Source organism: Lycorma delicatula, chromosome 7, assembly GCF_047948215.1.
Source record: "Lycorma delicatula isolate Av1 chromosome 7, ASM4794821v1, whole genome shotgun sequence".
NCBI lineage: Eukaryota > Metazoa > Arthropoda > Insecta > Hemiptera > Fulgoridae > Lycorma > Lycorma delicatula.
This window is the reverse complement of record NC_134461.1, coordinates 131594189-131612595: the sequence shown is the minus strand read 5'-3', so window position 1 is coordinate 131612595 and position 18407 is coordinate 131594189. Positions and strand designations below refer to the sequence as shown.

At 34.9% G+C, this 18407-nt stretch overlaps 1 protein-coding gene across 1 annotated transcript in view; it reads right to left on the bottom strand.

The window, feature by feature from the left end:
* bs (serum response factor blistered) overlaps positions 1-18407 on the bottom strand; it is a 339616-nt gene that overhangs the window by 55862 nt on the left and 265347 nt on the right. The window contains exon 3 of the mRNA XM_075371351.1: positions 17071-17176. Within this exon, the coding sequence (XP_075227466.1) occupies positions 17071-17176 (106 nt within the window). The remainder of the gene's footprint in view (positions 1-17070; positions 17177-18407) is intronic.

The following is an 18407-nucleotide window of genomic DNA, read 5'->3' as shown; positions in this document are numbered from 1 at the left end:
TCAGTTTAATGTAATTTTACAATAAAACACTCGGAAAATTCGCTTAACATCGTTTCAAATTTTAAATAATTTGTCTCACAGTTTTGCGAACAGCCTTCCAGAAGTTTAAATTTATTTTTCTAAATTTTTCTTTCGCCAGTAATATACTAAATTGAATGTTACATACTTTTGGGCGATGCAATTTTTAACCGATGCCCAGAGATTTTCAAAAGCGTTTAAGTCGGGATGATAACATGGTACTTTGACGACTTTTTCAGCAAACAGAGAATCTATTCTGTACGTTTTAAATGACGGTTAATGTAGTTCTATCGGCGTATACAATTCAGGTTTGAACGTTTCATGTGAAAATGGAATCTTTTTTTTAAAGATCCAGTCGACCACGTCTTGCATTTTTGAATTCAAATTAGGGACTGAATTTATCTGAACATTTTGGTACGGTACGTTGTCCAGGACTATTACAATTTTCGGTAGCGAATGAGCAAAAACCAATTTTTTTAAATTATTAAAATTCATATCGTCATGGTAATCGCCTGTTTTTTTGACCTGTTTTAGCGCAGATAATTCGACCTTTTATCTCGTATATCATCATTTCGATCAGTTTTTTTGCTGTTTTCATCTCTTTCCCAACGAAAGCTTAAATTTTTCATGAATACACGAAGAGCCCAAATGCCTCCTGCAAACGTTATTTATTCTTTTACTAAGGGCAAAAGTTTCCTCAGAGAGGAGCTTTACCTTTCCGTATGTGAAATTCATTCACCGTCCACCGAATAACACCTTTGTTGAAGGTGTTTAGGTCAGTTTTAAACTTCTTCCTTGGCCGTTTTTTATGAGGAGTACTGAATTCACTTCCACTCACTAGTTTTGTGTTGTCCTTGTTATGTTAAAATGCGCTGAAAGGATCTGACGGATACACCGGTCGCTACTGAGTCGGAATTTGTTTTAAATTTTGTGCTTGTCCTTCTCTGGCTTCTTTCTTCATAAAATTATAAACATTGAGAATAACTGCTCGGGCCTGACTTTTCATTACCTTCTCACCCCAATTTTGCCGGTTATTACCTACATTATGGATTTGTGTTAATACTACAATAAATTAAATTTACAAAGAATTCAAATAAACTTAACTAAAAAATAACTACCTATTCTTTAACGACACTAACACTATTAATACTTTATTAATAAAGTTTTAACAGGTGCGAACAAAGGTCGATTATGAAAAAGTATTATTCCAGTTATTAGTTATAAAAAACGTATACAATGTTTTCAGAAAAGTACAAACACGATGTTTTACGTTCGGACTTCTGATCTCAACTGACAAGTTGTTCACCCCCACCACTAACTATTGCTGCGAAGCGACGGCGCATCCAGTTTCTATCCGCCACCACTGGACAAACAAGCTGTACATCGCTAACTGTAGTGTTACTTTTTAAACTCCAAAAAAAAGTGTTCAGGTCTAGTACAATGTATGCGCTGTCAGCATTATGGCCGTACTAAAAATAACTGTATGCGACCATACCGCTGTGACAAGTGTGCGGAAGGATACAGTACTACTGACTGCCAAAGAAAGAAGTACTCCGGCCACCTGCACACTATCAATCAGATCACTCTGCCAACCACACAGGTTGCAGAGTGTACAGAGAAATACTGAAGAGGAAACAGAGGCGACAAATGCACCACATTTCCAGGACTAATAGTCTGCCTGAATCTGGAAGCAAAGAGTCGGCATCTTTTGACTCAGGCAAAAAAAATTTTCCTGCATTGGAACGCAGGGCAAATAGGAAACCTTGCTGATTCTAATAACCTCCCGCGCAATGTATGCTGCGGTGATGGAGTGTGGATGCGGAGATGCAGAAGGCAAAATATAGAAACTAACCTGCAATTTGGAGTCCCTCATTCAGCAAACAGCCTTATCCGCTTACTGACAAAGCTAATCTCACAAAACTTTGCTGTTGGCCAGGTTTCACAAGAATGCCATATGGAACATCACTGGTTTTGCTGGTCAAAGTAATTAGAGGCTCTGACTTTTACTGAATCGTTTGATGTGATCCTCATCTCTTAAACCCGTTTCAGTGATCCAACTACTTTCGCCTTAGAGGTTATTTTGTACATACGATGAACCATCCATACGTCAGGGTACAAGGAGAAACGGCGGTGATAGTTAAAAATCCACTACGACGTCACTAACTCCTGGAATTCAGTAAAGAAGGAATTCAATCAACCTCAGTTGAACTTCTGGACCGGTTGGTGCCTTCAGGTTTTCAGTGATCTACTACCCTTCATACATGTTATCATGAAAGAATTATTCACAGTTCTTTTAGAAGCTGGGCTTCCGTAACGCAAAGCATGTTCATTGGGGTTCGAGACTTACAACTACTCGTGGAAAAACATTAAAGAGCTGCGTTGTCGAACTGCATCTCAATTGTAATCTCTGGGTTGCAATCCACTTACTGGCTATCGACTCAAGAAAAGTGCCGGATTTAATTGACTTTTATGTGTCCTCGGGTGTGTCATCATTCTACACTTCGGTTAAGGACATCTATGACTCGACTCGACATCGGACGACTTACCTGTCATATTCACCTTCAGAACGACGGTAGTGAAGAAGAAGTCTTCGGGCCTACACAACAGGACGGATTGGGATCATATCGGAATTGGGTCGAGGAGGGGGTTAGTTGTACCTGTGCAGTTAAAGTAATTAAGGGATACTGAATACGCAACACAATATTTAACCTCAGTAATGCAAGAAGGAGCCCGGTACTCAACACCGGAAGAAAGGTATGACGGAAGGAAAGGAAAAGACTATCCAAGGAAGGTGATGAACCTCATTAATAGACGACTTAGGAGAAGGTGGAAATGCCAATTAAGCCTTTTTCAACATTGGCGGTGCACGAAGTAATCAAGAACGAGAAACACTAAAAAAAGCTCCAGCATTTGATTTTGTCACTCATAAGATGTTAGTAATGCTTCCGCACAAGGCCATCCGGTATATAACGGACCTTTTCAGTGGAATTCTCGGACAAACGTGTTTCCCATTTGAGTGGAAGGTTTCGCAAATAGTAACGGTCCCGAAGCCAGATAAACCTCCTCATGATGTTACTTTCTGTAGATCTATAAGTCTTTTACCGATACAATCAAAGTTGTTTGAGAAGCCATTTCTCCAGAGGCTGTGGCCTATCTTGGAGCTAGAGGGGATAATACCAGATCATCAATTTGGCCTCAGGAGGGGTAGTCTACAATTAAACTGACCCCAAGTACTGTTGTTACCACCATAACCAGGTGCTTGGTGGAGAAGTACTGCTCACCAACGTTTTATTTATGTTCATCAGGCCTTTGATAAGGTCTGGGTGCCTGGTTTGCTGTATAAGCTATAATAGAAACTGCGTCAGCCATTATATTTAGTCCTGCGGAGTTACCTGATGGGTGCTTTTCTTAGGTTAAGTTCAATCAGAAACTATCTGGGTTCTTCGATACGAAGTTGGGAGTTTCTCAGGGCTCTGTTCTGGAGCCTGTTCAAATTCGATTCTAACCATCAGACCTTACTGCTCCGGATTACGTCACTGTCGCATCGTTTGCAAACAACACGGCCGTCCTAGCTGATGATGAAGATCCGAATCAGGCCTCAAAAAAATTACAATTAGAATTAGATTAGAGATCGGCGTGTGGCTAGCAAAATGGAAAGTGAGGGTGAAACCGAAAAATGGAGCCATGTGACGTTTACGATGAGAAGGGGTGATTGTCCACTGGACAATCACCCCTATGATGGATGTCGGCACGGGTATGGTACGTTGGCCTACACTTGGATCGTCGCCTGACGTGGAAGAACCACGTGGTAGAAAGAGGAAACTGCTTAAAATCAGGTAAAATGAACGAAACTGATTGGTAAGTAGAAACTCATAGTTATCGTGGTCTAATAAACTGTTGATCTACAGAGTTATCTTTAACCTACCTGGACGTATGGGATACAGCTATAGGGTATAGGGTAAGACAAGCAACAGCAATATTGAGATAATTCAGAGTCCAATTTTGTCGAGGACCATAACAGAGGCGCCGTGGTTTGTTAAGCGTAGAGAAATTCATGACTATCTAGGATTACCTTTTGCTTACGAAGAATTCCAAGAATCTGGTTCGCGGTAGTACAACCAGAGGTTAGAGAAACGTGTAAATTATCTGGCAGTGAATCTATTGGAGCACAGCGATGACATCAGGTGACTGAAATCTTTCCAACTGGGACCTGGGAGATGTAACCAGGGGAGGTAACCTGGAGAAGGAACATTGGATTGGGAACACAGGATGACCCTATCACTATCACAGCCCAGTGAACATCACTTTGATAATCTACAGATTATAGCTATTTCTATTTACAGACGAATATCTGCTTAGCTATAGTGTTATTTTCACATATTGGTACTGAAGACCAAATTTACTTAATTTACTTAGGGTCACCTATGTTATCTTATGATGAGGACTATAAATGAGCAGAAAAAAATTCTTGTTAAGAAAAATATTTTGCGTAAATGCCAAGTAGACTTGAAATTTTATTTCTGCCAAAACACCCCTTACCCTTTTCCAGTTTTTGCAAAAATTTAATACCTCTTCTCACCGAAGTAGTACCTGTCCAACAAATTTGAAGAACGGCGACGGGGTCCAGAATTATAAGATCAAATACAGGCTAACATGCCTACGTACATGTGCACAAACGTCCGTCAGACAAAACAGATTTTTTGGGCTTGGGAGAATTGGGATAAAATTTTTTCGCTAAATATTTACATTTAAATAAATATGTTTTTGTTCCAAAAAAAATCTTTTTTGTCTCCTTAAGATACAAAAATTATTAAAAAAAATTTTTTTTCCATCTATATACTTTCTAGTTATAACTGTAGCTGCTATAGCTGATAAAGTAATAAATACGGCGCGTCCCTAAAAGAATTATCCGATTTTAAATTTTAAACTATACAGTTATTAATCCCATTTGATCGACCAAGTACTGTTAAAAGGAGGGAACTCTCGAGTTTTACGCGGTTATCGCTAGGTAGCACCAGAACTTCGTTCACATCGTGTTAGAGAAAATGGCGACTCTACAACAGAAATCCTTTTGTGTTCTACGCTTCGCGCAGTGTGAGTCCGTAATTACTGTTCAGCATGATTTCAGTTGTAAATACGGAGCTGAAACTCCTACCGCTCAGACCATTTAATTTAAAAGTTTTGTGAATCGAAAATCTCCGAATCTACTGCATCAATTTCATTGAAATTTAGATATGCTGTAGTAGCGTATCTGAAGTTACGCATGGGACAATTCGATGAAGATCGGCTACGTCGTTCTTGAGTTACGCTCAATTTAAGGTAGAAAGATTTGAGCGGGGCAGTTAGAAAATGTATAACTTCGTATTACATATTCTCAGATAACGAAAAGTCGGTGTTCTTACGCATAAATGCGCAAAATTAAAAAATAATAATTTTTTAAGCGAAATTTTTTAAAAAATTATTTATAAAATTATCGCAATAATGTCATTTCTTATCCGGCTATAATGAAAGGAGCGGTATCTAAAATTGTATCTCACTGAATTAAAGGAAAAATTTGAAAAGCTTTTACGATAAAAGTTCTTAAAATTCATACTATAATAAATTTTCATTTAGTATTTTAGTAGAAGTTAAGAAAAAAGGTACGATTTTTTTTAACAAACACAACCCGCTGCCGGTATAATTAAAAATCGATTTCCAATATCCATTGAAAAGTAAAATAATTCTTATATCTATTACAAATTATCATTCCTTTTTCATCTTAAGTAGAGCCAAAATTCATAAAGAAATTATCATATGAAATTTGTATGTATTACTAGAAAAATCTTTAAAACAAGAGATAAATATTACACATTAAAAAACACGCTTGCCCAAAAAAAGTTGCTCTTTAATATGCGTGCGTTCGATAATCTTGTTTATAGTATAATATTTTTTTTCAAGTTTTTAAATTTATTTAACATATATGGATGTAGTATACATATATATAGGCTATGACACTCCCGGTAACGTAAGGGTTCCAACGCGGGTTCATACATCTAAATCGGTTCAGCCGTTGAGCTGTTAGGGTGGAAAAACAAACTTATATACATACTACTTACATACAACCTAAATATATTACACTCCTTTTTTTGGGCAATGGTGTAAAAAGATTAAAGCAGATTTTTTATTTAGAAAAAAACTGTTTTTATTCCATTGAAAAAATCCTTACTCGCCCTAAGTTCAGAATAAAATTTAGGTTAAACTTCTGATTCGATATCAAAATGGATTTAAAAAACAGATTTAAGGCCAGATATAGATTTTGCATTCACAACGCCATAATGACTAGAATTAAGGTAAATCTTTCAACTCAATTTTACATCCAAATTTACATATTGTCGTTTATTTTATCAATTTCGATTAGACTGCATAAAATATTAATTTTTTTTCAAATGTTTAAATGAAAATCTTTTTTAAAAAAATTATCTATTACACCAATTTTACTTTAGTAAAACTTCTGGATTTTCACCACGCTTCGATATTTTTTACCTACTTTTCAAAAATAAAAAATGAAAAACTATCTAAACATATCGTTAATTTTTTTTTAAATTTCTTGCATAATTAGCTAATACTATCGGCTGTGTTTTGTATTAAAAAACTGTTTTCAGTATAAAATTTTCCAAAATTCTATTAATGTTATGCTAAGTACCTATAAGAAAGGAGGGTAACTTCGTTCTTTCGAGAAACAAAGTACACTATTTACAAGTAATAAGAATCTAACAGGAAAAGATAAATAATTTTTTCCGTATATCTGTAAAAAGACAGGTATGAACTGGACGTCCGCCAATCTTCTCCGTATTAAACATTTTCCACTATTTGTTCGTTACTTCTTTCTTTCTTCACGATCAGCTAACGTGAAACCATGTTCTCCCTTTTCCCAATTCCCTTCCCCTGCATTAGCTCCAAATTACGTAATTCTTACATAAAATGCGATCCGACAGATAACGTATCGCGTATTATGTTTTGCTATTCCTCGTTGTCTTCATGCGGCTCCTTTTTTTATTATTTCACACTTTCATTTTATTTGTCCGTTACAAATAATTTTTAACACGTATTTTTTTTTAATAAATAATGTTAAAAATTAGACTATTTAAGATTCACGATAAGAACTTCCTTATGTTTTATTATAAAAATAAAAATACAAACGAGAAAAGGGAAATTCTTAGATCAAAAAAGATTCACAGATAACGAAGTTAATTTTCATTTTAATTTTGTTTCCGTAAACGTCGCTTTTTCGTGAAATATTCCATAGTACGCTCTGTAATGAATACTTTTTATCAGAAAAGAATTGTATTTTTCATATGTATAGAAAAAATTAATATTTATTATTTAAAAGAAAAAAGACACCTTGATACTACCGAGATATAATTTTACCGATAACAAGCATTAATATTTAAAAATTTAAAAATCACGACGTAAAGTTCTAAAAATCTTGACTGCAGTTTTAACTGGCAGTAAGGGATACACAATTATTTACATAACAGATAAAAAAAAACCTTTAGTCGACTATTAATAATGTTTTGAAGTATTTCAATAAAATATTTTTTTTGACAAATTAAAAGCGTTATGTTCTAAAAGAAATTACGCATTAAAAAAATTTAACAGACAAAATTAAATTAAAAAATTCAAGTATACGAATAAAAGTAAAAAGAAAACAAACTAATATATTTCTTTACAAGGAAAACTGTATTCTATTTTTGTTATATTATTCTGCAATAGGCGGGAAAATAAAAAATAAATCTTTTTATTACGCAAGTTGTTAACTTTATCGTCGTTATTTTTATATGTTTTTCCTTTCGTACAGAGTAATCTAGTTAGGAAATCACAGACGTTTCTTGTCATTCATTTTCGAAAACGGTTTCAGATATTTTCTACGGCGTTTTAGTTTTTATTTGTATCGTTAAATAAAATGCATCTAAGCCCAAATGAAAAGAAACTCTTTTACAATATCCAAGAAGGATGTTGTAAATTATGTATCCCCAATATAACTCAAGATGCCGTAACCGACCCACCGGGTCGGGCTAGAGGTGAACTCGTCATCGCAAATCAGCTGATTTCTAAGTCGAGAGTTCTAAGGTTCAAATCCTAGTAAAGGCAGTTACTTTGACACCGATTTGAATAGTAAATCCTGGATACCGGTGTTCTTTGGCGGTCGGGGTTCAATTAACCACACGTCTCAGGAACAATCGGCCTGAGTCTGTTCAAGATTACACGTTTACCAGTACATTTGCAGTTACACTCCAGTCGCTAATAGCTTTAATTGCTGATGCGACTGTAAACAAAACGATATTAAAAATTTAAAAAATCTATATAAACAAATAAAACTTAACAAAATAAAAATATACTTTTAAATAATAAAACGATTATTTAATTTGTTTTTTACCGACAAGTAATTTATTATTATGCATAATTTGATGACATTCCTACGACAATTTATTAGAAATTTAAAAGATCCATTAAATTAATACTTAAAAAAGGAAAGAGAAAAACTCTTGACAAGATTCCACGTACGTATATTTTTATACATATATACGTAGAGAAAAAAACTTAAGCGAACACTTTACTGTATTAAAAAAGTAAATTAATAAATAATATTATCAAAGTTGTATATCCAAGTTATTTAACCGTTCTATCCGTTGTCAGCAGCAATAAATCATTCCAATTTTCCCTATTAGATTTTAAATCGTGTAATTTAATAACGTCCACTAATATAACAATAAATAAAATTCCGAAGTATTAAAAAAGTCGACGTACTCGTATCTTTTGCCGAGACACATGACCACAGTTAACGACTAACCTGGTGAATTACGATTACAAACCTCTGATATAATTATTACAGAAGAAATTATCCAGCGACTATCAAAATTCATAAAACGTTTGCACAAAAATAATAGAAAATAATTCACGGTAAGTCGGTAACATTTTTCATTACAGTATGTAAAAATCTACAAGCAATTGCACCCCTAATTAAAGAGATAATAATCTCCATGAATACATAAGTAGTATGATAATTTAAAGATCATATGTCGGCATCTTTGTTACGAAAATAAAACAGTATTTAATATACTGTAACAAAATATACATCGATCATCATCAATAATGGCATAACACGACTTGTTGGAAAGTGTACTTCACAACGTTTATCGTTAAGATTTCTAGTTTTCTTTTTTAATGATTATTAATGCCACGACTCAAAATCTGACACAGGCTCAAAATTTTGTCATTCCTCTGTAACCCTTTTGGCAGACGACACAACTACTCGTACATCTGATGAAAACTATTTAAAAGGAATTGAAAATTGTACGATAGAAGCTAACACAAAATATAATTCATCGGATGAATTAAATTCAACTAACTTTAAATACGGATAAAACCGTTGCATTCTGCTTTTCAGGTAGAAGTAAAATTGCCGATCGGGTAGACAGAATTCCCATTATCGATAACGATAGTATTTCTGTCGCCCGCAATACGACATTTCTGAATGTTTTATTAGACACAAAGTTCTGGTCGGATGATCAAATCGATTTCGTTTTCGACAAAATCAAGCCGTACTACTCGTATTTTGCTCTATTGCAACTTACACAATCCTTATTATCATTATTAAGTATTAATTACGGCCATTTATATTCGTTCTCCTATAAATGTCATCTTAAGAGATAGCCAAATCTCTTTGACATAGACTCTTTTTGAGGTAGTCCCTGGGGCTACCTCAAAATTCAGAACGAGTTTTTGAGGTACAGAAATGGGCTGTTAAGATCGTAATCGGTCGCCTTATAATAAGAAAATTAAATATTGCGTTAACTTATCATCGCGTAATAAATGTATAATTCTTGTTAAAAAGAACGATAACTTATTCTTAAAAAATAACAAAATCCACTTCTATCGAACCAAACAACGGAACTGTTTTCGTGAGACTCAACACAAAACTCCGGCTGATAAGAAAGCCCAATATTCCTTATTATACGTCCATTGCCGTTTTTAATATATTCTTTAAAAATCTTTATATTCCTTATAAAATATCTTATATTCCTTTGAAAAATCTTCCGGTTTATTCTAAATATATAATTAAAAAGTTTTTCTTTTACGGAAACTATATGAATCGATGAATTTTTAAATAAACTTTCCACCTTTTATCGGTGATCTAACTTGTAAGTGTGCATTATACTAACAGCATAATACAAGTTGGCGGGAGACTATGCCATGTCACTGTGTCGTAAAAAAAATTGTAGAAAAAATTTAACGATACTACTAGAACTGTAAACGTTTTGTATATATATATATATATATATATATATACACAAAGACAAGTTATTTTTTCCGTTCAATTTTCATTTAGGTGAAAATGGAAACAGGACATGATTTTTCAAGAGGTTTTACGAAAATTAAAATTTAGACAGTTAAAAAAGTAGCCGAAGGCCAATTTTATATTGTAACATGTTCATCTAACTCTGTCGATTACCCTATACGATTAAACGATTTTTAAAACACTCATGACTTTTTTCTTTTTTTTTTACAAAAAAAGCGCATTCTGGGATCTGACGGAATTTTTGCGATAAATTTAGAGTGTTGGAATCATCAGTATAATACTTGAATGTAACAATTTATAACCGAAATAAAGTGATAATTGAGACACGCGATGGAGGTAGATTTGAAACTACTTAAAAAGAGGCGTGTGGAACGACACTTCTCTATTTCAAGTATAATAATAGTACGGTTGTAATGAAATGCGCAGCTGCAGTTTATTTCTATTTTCTTATAAAAACACTTGTATAAATATTCAAAATTGAGACTTTATTTTATACAAAAACACTACATAGCTGTTTCGATTTCGTTGAAATAATCTTCAGTAGTATAACATTCCAAAAACAATAAAAATTTTGAACGTAAATAAAATATCAGTATTTTTTGAAACACGGAAAGGAGAACGTATAGCTTTTACGAAGACCTACATGTTAATGAGGGGAAGGTTGAAGAAACGTTGCTGGAAATAGGTAAGTGTTGGCGGGGGGTTTAGTTAAAAAAATACAAGTAATAGTTTATTAATGTTCAAAACTTTTATTATTTTGTTACTGTTATTCTACTGAATATGATTTCATCGGACTCGAAATAGCTGTATAGGGTTTTTATATAAAATAAAATGTCAATTTTTAAAATCTATAAGTGTTTTTATTTGTTACAATAATTGGCAAATCGAACACAAGAAATTTAACAAATTTTACTATTAACTTTACAAGTTACCATATAACTATATATACGGTATAGTTTATCATATAACCTACACCGTACCGTAAGATCGATATCACCCAGGAGTAAACTGTATTTATAAAATATTTATTTACGTTATGATAATTATTAATTTAAATTTGTTTCATCTATTATTAAATATTTGATATTCTACATACTAAGAAAGTGAAATCCATATTTTGCTACTTGCAACAGGATGTAACTGTAACTGAGTGCAGTAAGACGAGAGAATTATGTTCTACGGGCTACTTTTTATTTCATAAAATAGTTTCAAACCGATCGTTATAGTTAACGATTATTTGGGTCGCAATGACGATTAAAACAATACTAAATGTAAAACAAAATGCCCATAAAAACCCGGAATGCGCTACTTTTAAAAAAAGTGTCATAGATATTTAATTTTTTTAAAATTCAGTCGGTACTAGCGAAAAGGATAAGTCGGTTAATTTTAACCGTCAAAAATTTCCATTTTTGAAAATGTGCGTTATTTTTAACCTTTTCACGCCGATAAAAATAAAACTATAAAGGACACGTAAGAACTGTTTAACACGTTTTACGCAGAATTTTTAATCGTTCTACAGGTATAACGAAAGCTTTTCTAACGCGTTTTAATTTCTGGTGGTAATAAGTTAATCTGTAGTATATTTTTAAGTAATTCGCCGGGTTGGTCTAGTGATGAACGCGCGTCTTCCCAAATCAGCTTATTTGAAATTCGAGAGTTCCAGCGTTCAAGTCCTAGTCAATTCAATTATTTTTACACGGATTTGAATACTAGATCGTGGATACCGGTGTTCTTTGTGGCGGTTGGGTTTTCAATTAACCACACATCTCAGGAACGGTCGAACTGAGACCGTACAAGATTACACACTTCATTTACACTCATACATATCATTCTCATTCATCCTCTGAAGTATTATCTGAACGGTAGTTACCGGAGGCTAAACAGGAGAAAGAAAGAAAGTATATTAAGTATAAAAGAAGGAAATAAATTCTAAGAATTTTATAACTATGTTTATACGATATGCATTACGACGGCAAAATGAATTATTATTAAATTAAAAATTTACAAATGTACCATTTTTTTTTAATGAACCTTTGAAAATGTTTCGATTCGACATCAATTTTTTTAAAATCTAAATCTAACATATCGTACTTCGTTGTACAAAAATAAGATCGGCAAAATTATGAAGCTTTCATTATTTTTTTTTTATTACGTAAATTTAACACGGGTTTTCATATTTACTCCGATAATACCTGGTATTTAAAACAAGATATTACGTTAATATTCTCGATGTAAATTATTTAAGTAGGTTTAAAAATAAGAAAAGTTGAGGTTAAGAGTAGTTGGGAGGGGATGGGGGAAAGAGTGAAAGTCGAGATAGAATTTAATTTACTGTAATTCAAACCAATAATAAAATAATAATTACATTTACAGAAATCAAGGATTTTATAAAAATAAAAGTTCTTTACAACACCGAAGGTAACTGCATTTAAACACTCGATATAACGTGCCTTTTTTTTTTTCACTAAATTACAAGTATAAATAAAACTTTTATTCTGATCGGTACATAATCCATGCGGAGAGTGGATTATGTCTGTATACCGAAGATACGGAAAGAAAACAAAACTCTAAGGAAAACTGACAATAAAAGACTGAAAAATGAAAACTGCGGGCAAGGAGATCGCAAAAAATTAGGTACAAAAACGGAATGAAGAATAATTGAAAGTAGAAGATTAATCAGAATTATTTAAACGCAAAAAAGTCAACAGGTCGATTCATATATGAGAAAAAGATCGATGAATATAATGCAAGAAGGTGCAAAGAAGAGCGAATGAAAAAATTAATAAAGATTATAGGCGATCTATATTGTAACAGAAACATTAGCCGGATGACCGAAGATGTAGTGCAAGGAATCCGCCTCAAGACAAAAACATAATGAATGTACCTTTAAACTTTCAAGACAAAAATTAAAACTTTCAAATCGATTGTGAATTGAACGTACCCGAACTCGTCCATTTAAACACGTTTTCAATCTTTAAATTACCTATTTACTAAGTATACCCGCTCCTCGACGTTAGCAAAACCTGCTGCACCTCAAACGACGAAATGCAGTGGTTTAAAAAAAAATAAAAAATGACTTTTTGGCAGGAGCATTCAATAAGGTGTACCTTAAAGAATATTTGCGCTTATTTTAAATTGAATGGAGGACAGGGTTTTTTAGTAACACGGACTTAAAGAAAACCTGATTTTTTTAAAGAGATGTAACCTTATATAAAATCTTCTATTCTTTGGTTTCTCCTATATTCAGCCGCTGACGTTCCTTTCAGACTTCAGAAGTAATCGGCAAGCATATTCCGACTCCATTTCCCCGATATCGTGTTTCCTTTGTCGACATATCCTGCTAAAAGCATTCTCCGTGCTCATCGCTTACATCGCCAAGGTTACGTAGAAAAAATCTAAATGTGAATGCAAAATGTGTATATTTATAGATCCCAGTTTTTTACAGTTTTCAAGTTCACTCGCCGATTCTATACAGTTCTCAGCTTTATTTTTGCCCAGGAATAATTCAACAACCATCTTGAAAAGATATCCGTGTTGTTCTTACTAGTGTTCATTCAAACACTTATCAATTTGGTTAACTGGCATTTCTCCCACCACCACCCCATTCGGTCGCCCTAGAGCATAGACCAAATGTTCCGTGCCAAGAACGGGTACTGAGCCTCAAAACGGTTTAGCGACCCAAATCCTAAAAGCTCCTAGTGAGCTACCTAACGTGCGTGAGCGAATCAAGCAGGGCGCCATACAGCACCCGCTGAAGTGTCCCAATCGCTCACTTGTCAAACATAAAACTAAATCGGGGAGGCGCACCCCTTGTACAAATTAAAACTATACGTCAAAAATTTAAAGACAGCAATTTTGGCTGCCACGCCTCGGTCGCTGTATGCCAGCTAGTACCTGTCCACCATTTAACAGCGCTTGGAACTGATTTGGCTGATGGCCAGCCCTATTACCAAGGTTGGTTTCCAGCAGCAAAGCTTTAGGAGTCCAAATGCAATTACATTTAAGAATCCCTTAAATTTACCGATGACGGTTGAACATAGCAACCTCATCGAGGAACTCCCACACGGTCCGACAGTGCGGCTCTCGCCACACTGCCTCGCCGCTTGTGAGCGGCCAGGTTTCCCCCTGACCTCTAAGTTCCAGGGTGGCGCGGTCTCTGGCCCCCCTAAGGGCCGGGCAGTCGTACATCATATGTACATTAGACTGGACCTCCCCGCAGACACACAACTCATCAGCCACCAGGCGAAACCGAAACAGATACTGGTTTAGATTCACATGGTTCGTGAGCACCTGGGCACCCGACGCCCTTAAAAAGGAACTCGAGACATACCATCCCCCCAAATCCTGTATAAAATTATACAAGGATCTACCCTTAGTCGTGGTGTGCCATTCAAGCTGCCATGCCTCCATCGCGAGGCTTTGTAGCCTTTTCCGCAGACGGGAGATGGGCAACTGGACGAAATTTAGCTCCGGTGCATTGTGATCACCGTTCCGATCCGGTTCTGGCCCGGCTCGAAACCGCATCCCAAATGCCTCGGCCTCCCGACCTCTTCGCAACTTCCACATGACTGCCCGAATTTTCACCACTAAATCGATTGGGAGAGCCTTTCCCAATACAGTAGTAGCCTCGTAGGAGGTTGTTTTAAATAAACCAGTGCATACTATCATGGCTCTGCGCTGGGCACTCCTTAAATTTTGAAGTAGTGCTCTATTCCTTTCCAACCTATGCGCCCAAACCGGCGCCGCGTATGCGATCATACTTTCGAAGACGCCTCGGTACACCAAGTACATTTGGCGGCCCGACAGCCCGTAGTCTTTCCGAGCAATCCTTCTAAGCTTGTGCATCACAGACAGCGTCCGCCGCAACTTGCTTAATATGGTTACTAAACAGCAACTTATCATCAAACAAAACACCTAGGTACTTATGAACACTTGTCAAAGTCCAAATCCTTCATTAGCTTTCGTATCTATATTCCAACAAGTACGATTTTGATGCCGTCCTACTAAATCCAATAAAGCATTCGCATCACTGTAGTGCACTACAAATTATTATTTTTCAAGTAGAACAGCTGTTGAATTTCTTGCGACCTAACAAGGAAAAACCATATCTTAGCACCACTTTCGAGGAGGTTCCAGCCCTCAATCTTGAAGCCGGTAACTCTTGAACGGCATTTTAGACAAATTAACATCGGGAACCGGATCGTTAAGTTCGGCTCAAGTAATTCTGTAAAGATCATTGATCTAAACCTGGAAATCTATATTCTCGTCTTTATTATTTTCTAAATCACCAAGCCTTCTTCATCGTCAACGTTTTTTCTGAACTCCATATTTCTGAAGGCAATGGAACCGGGACAGGTCAGAGGATCACTCTTCACCGTACGGTATAGGTCTGTCTTACGGCTGAAGAAAGACTAGAATATGCAAAACATTAATCGAATTTACTTGTGATACCTTTCCTTTTTATAGTAAAAAAACCTGTCTGTGGAACGGTCCTTAGGATCTTCATATCGTAGAAACAACAAAAGATATATGTTGCAGCTTCCCGTTTAGCCAACTGCTTAGCAAAGTTACATAAATATCATATCAGATATGAGGAGCGCTACAACTGTCCCTGATTCTCTATTCTACACCTAAAATATTTTATATGATTTTATAATAGTAATATTTCTTCTTCGAAAGTTAAAGGTGAATACAAATATAGAAAGAATTGTTAGGATGATTTATAGAACTAAAATACATTTTTTTAAAAATTAAAAATAAATTATTAACCGTACACAAAAAATAACATATCAATTAAAAATAATATACGTCTGTATAGGAAAAAGTTGGGATAAAACAAAAGACCAAACTCGCAATGGTATTCCGTGAAAGACAGAACAAAAATTATTCTCCGGTTTGGGTTATTCCACAGTAATATAATAAAATGACTATACGGATTATGATTCATTAATAAAGGCTATTAATTAACGCATATTAACGTAATAAATTTTTTTTTTTTTTAGGTAGAATGAGTCATAGTAAACGATGTCATTCTAAGAATGTACTACCGCATTAGTCACACTTCCAAATTATTCCACCCTCAGCCTTTTATGAATACATCTCGTTTAATCAAACAGGGTGTTCGACTTAAAAGAGGCCCCATCACTCAAGAGTTAATACTAAATGCATATTTTGTGAAAATGCATATATTAGTGTGTGACGGGTAAAACAATGCGGAAGAAGTTGTTACGACTATAGCTGTTGCGGGAAGAACTGTTTATTGCCAGCACATTTCAGTATCGCCAGTCTGCGTCTAGCATTGGCTTACCGAATACAGGGTTTTCACGAGCTAATGCCGATTACGCTAAAAGTGTTCACTACTGTCAACGGTTCAAAAACTTTATTAGAGGTAACATCGGCATTTTAGATTAACTGTTTTCCCTGATGAAGCGTAATTTCGGCGAGTATGTTAATAATCAGAACTATCGGACCTAGGTTACTAAAAACTCACACATACCTATATAATGTATACATGTATACCTATATAATTTACATCTCACACTCTAAAGACTCTCTAATGATATTAAATATTATATTAAATGTTATATTTTGAAAAATAATCAAAGAGTAGAGTGATCATCTCATCAATACATACAAAAAAAAATCCGACAAAACTTTACGATAAATAGTTTAGAAAACGAAAAAGAAGTAAATAATTAACGAAATAAAATTACCTGTAGGCGAAGAGACATTATCTGACGAAGGTGGAGCAGGGGATTCTGAACTGGAAGATTCGTTACCGCTTAAAGCATCTGGAGAAACACATACGCACATTTCTTCCTGCAACAAGTTCAATGAAAAAAATTAACAAAACATTTATCGAACTATTAAAATTAAAAAATGATATCTCTAAATTAAAATCTAAGCAAAAGAAATATTAAGATTTTATTCTCAAATAGTTTACTCAAATATTACATCGTAATACAGGAATAACCGATAAAAGTAATTTATTCTCCGATCAACATACAAAGAGGTGATGCGATCAGTATCGCCATTAATAATTGTAATTTTCAACAACTTCTGTAAAATTTACAAAAAAGGGATCAAAGAGTCTATACTATTTTTATAAAATCAAATGTTAATATAAAATTTTCCACCTTTTTAATTAGATAAACTCAATTCATTTAATATAATCATATACATTAATTTAATTCTAATTACTTCAATTTATCGTATAATACAAACTTTATTTACTTTATTACCCTATTTAGATCGGCTGAACGCTTCTACATAACCCACTATTCCGGCTACGGCCCGAGGATTTTGAAATGTACCTGGAATTGCTCTTTTATCATCGTCCACCTCTTTCCATTTCCTTGAACTTTACCTTCCCGGTAATTTATTATGAGTTTTGTCAGACATCTATTGCAGTCGAATCGGAGACGGAAAAATATCCGTATCTTTTGTATCGGGATGATTTGTGAGGGTCTGCCTACACGCCTGTCCGGATACACTATTTTCTATATCCGATGGCTGAAAAAACCCGGCTGGATATTATTTTTTAAGTGTGTTATCGTCCAGCGTTACCAAATTATTATAACGTACGTAACCAAACATATAAAATATTTTTTTATTACCGTTTTAAAAAGTGACATGACCTAATAAACGACACAATTTATTAAAATAATAGGGCTATTTATCTACCGATTTCGGCCAGTGCTAATTATAAACATATAGGCCAGTCAAATATACCAGACTTTTGTCTTCACGGCTATTGTACGAACACGACTGGGCCGACAAGGAGAGATATTGGCGGTGGAGGTGTGAGAAAAGGAAGGAGCGCCTCGGCATTCGCGTCTCTAGTCAGTAGCGACAAGTCAGAGCAAGAGGTTCATCCTCGGTCGGGTAAAGTATTATCGTGAAGTTTTCTCACGAATGAGGGCGTCATTCTTTCCGAATAGAATGCGTGCGCAGTCCGGGGATATGACGTCGTCACATGTTCGAGCCTGCTACCAAGCCGAGTCAACCGATTTAAAGGAAGGAATGAAGCTGTAGAAAATGAGTCACGATT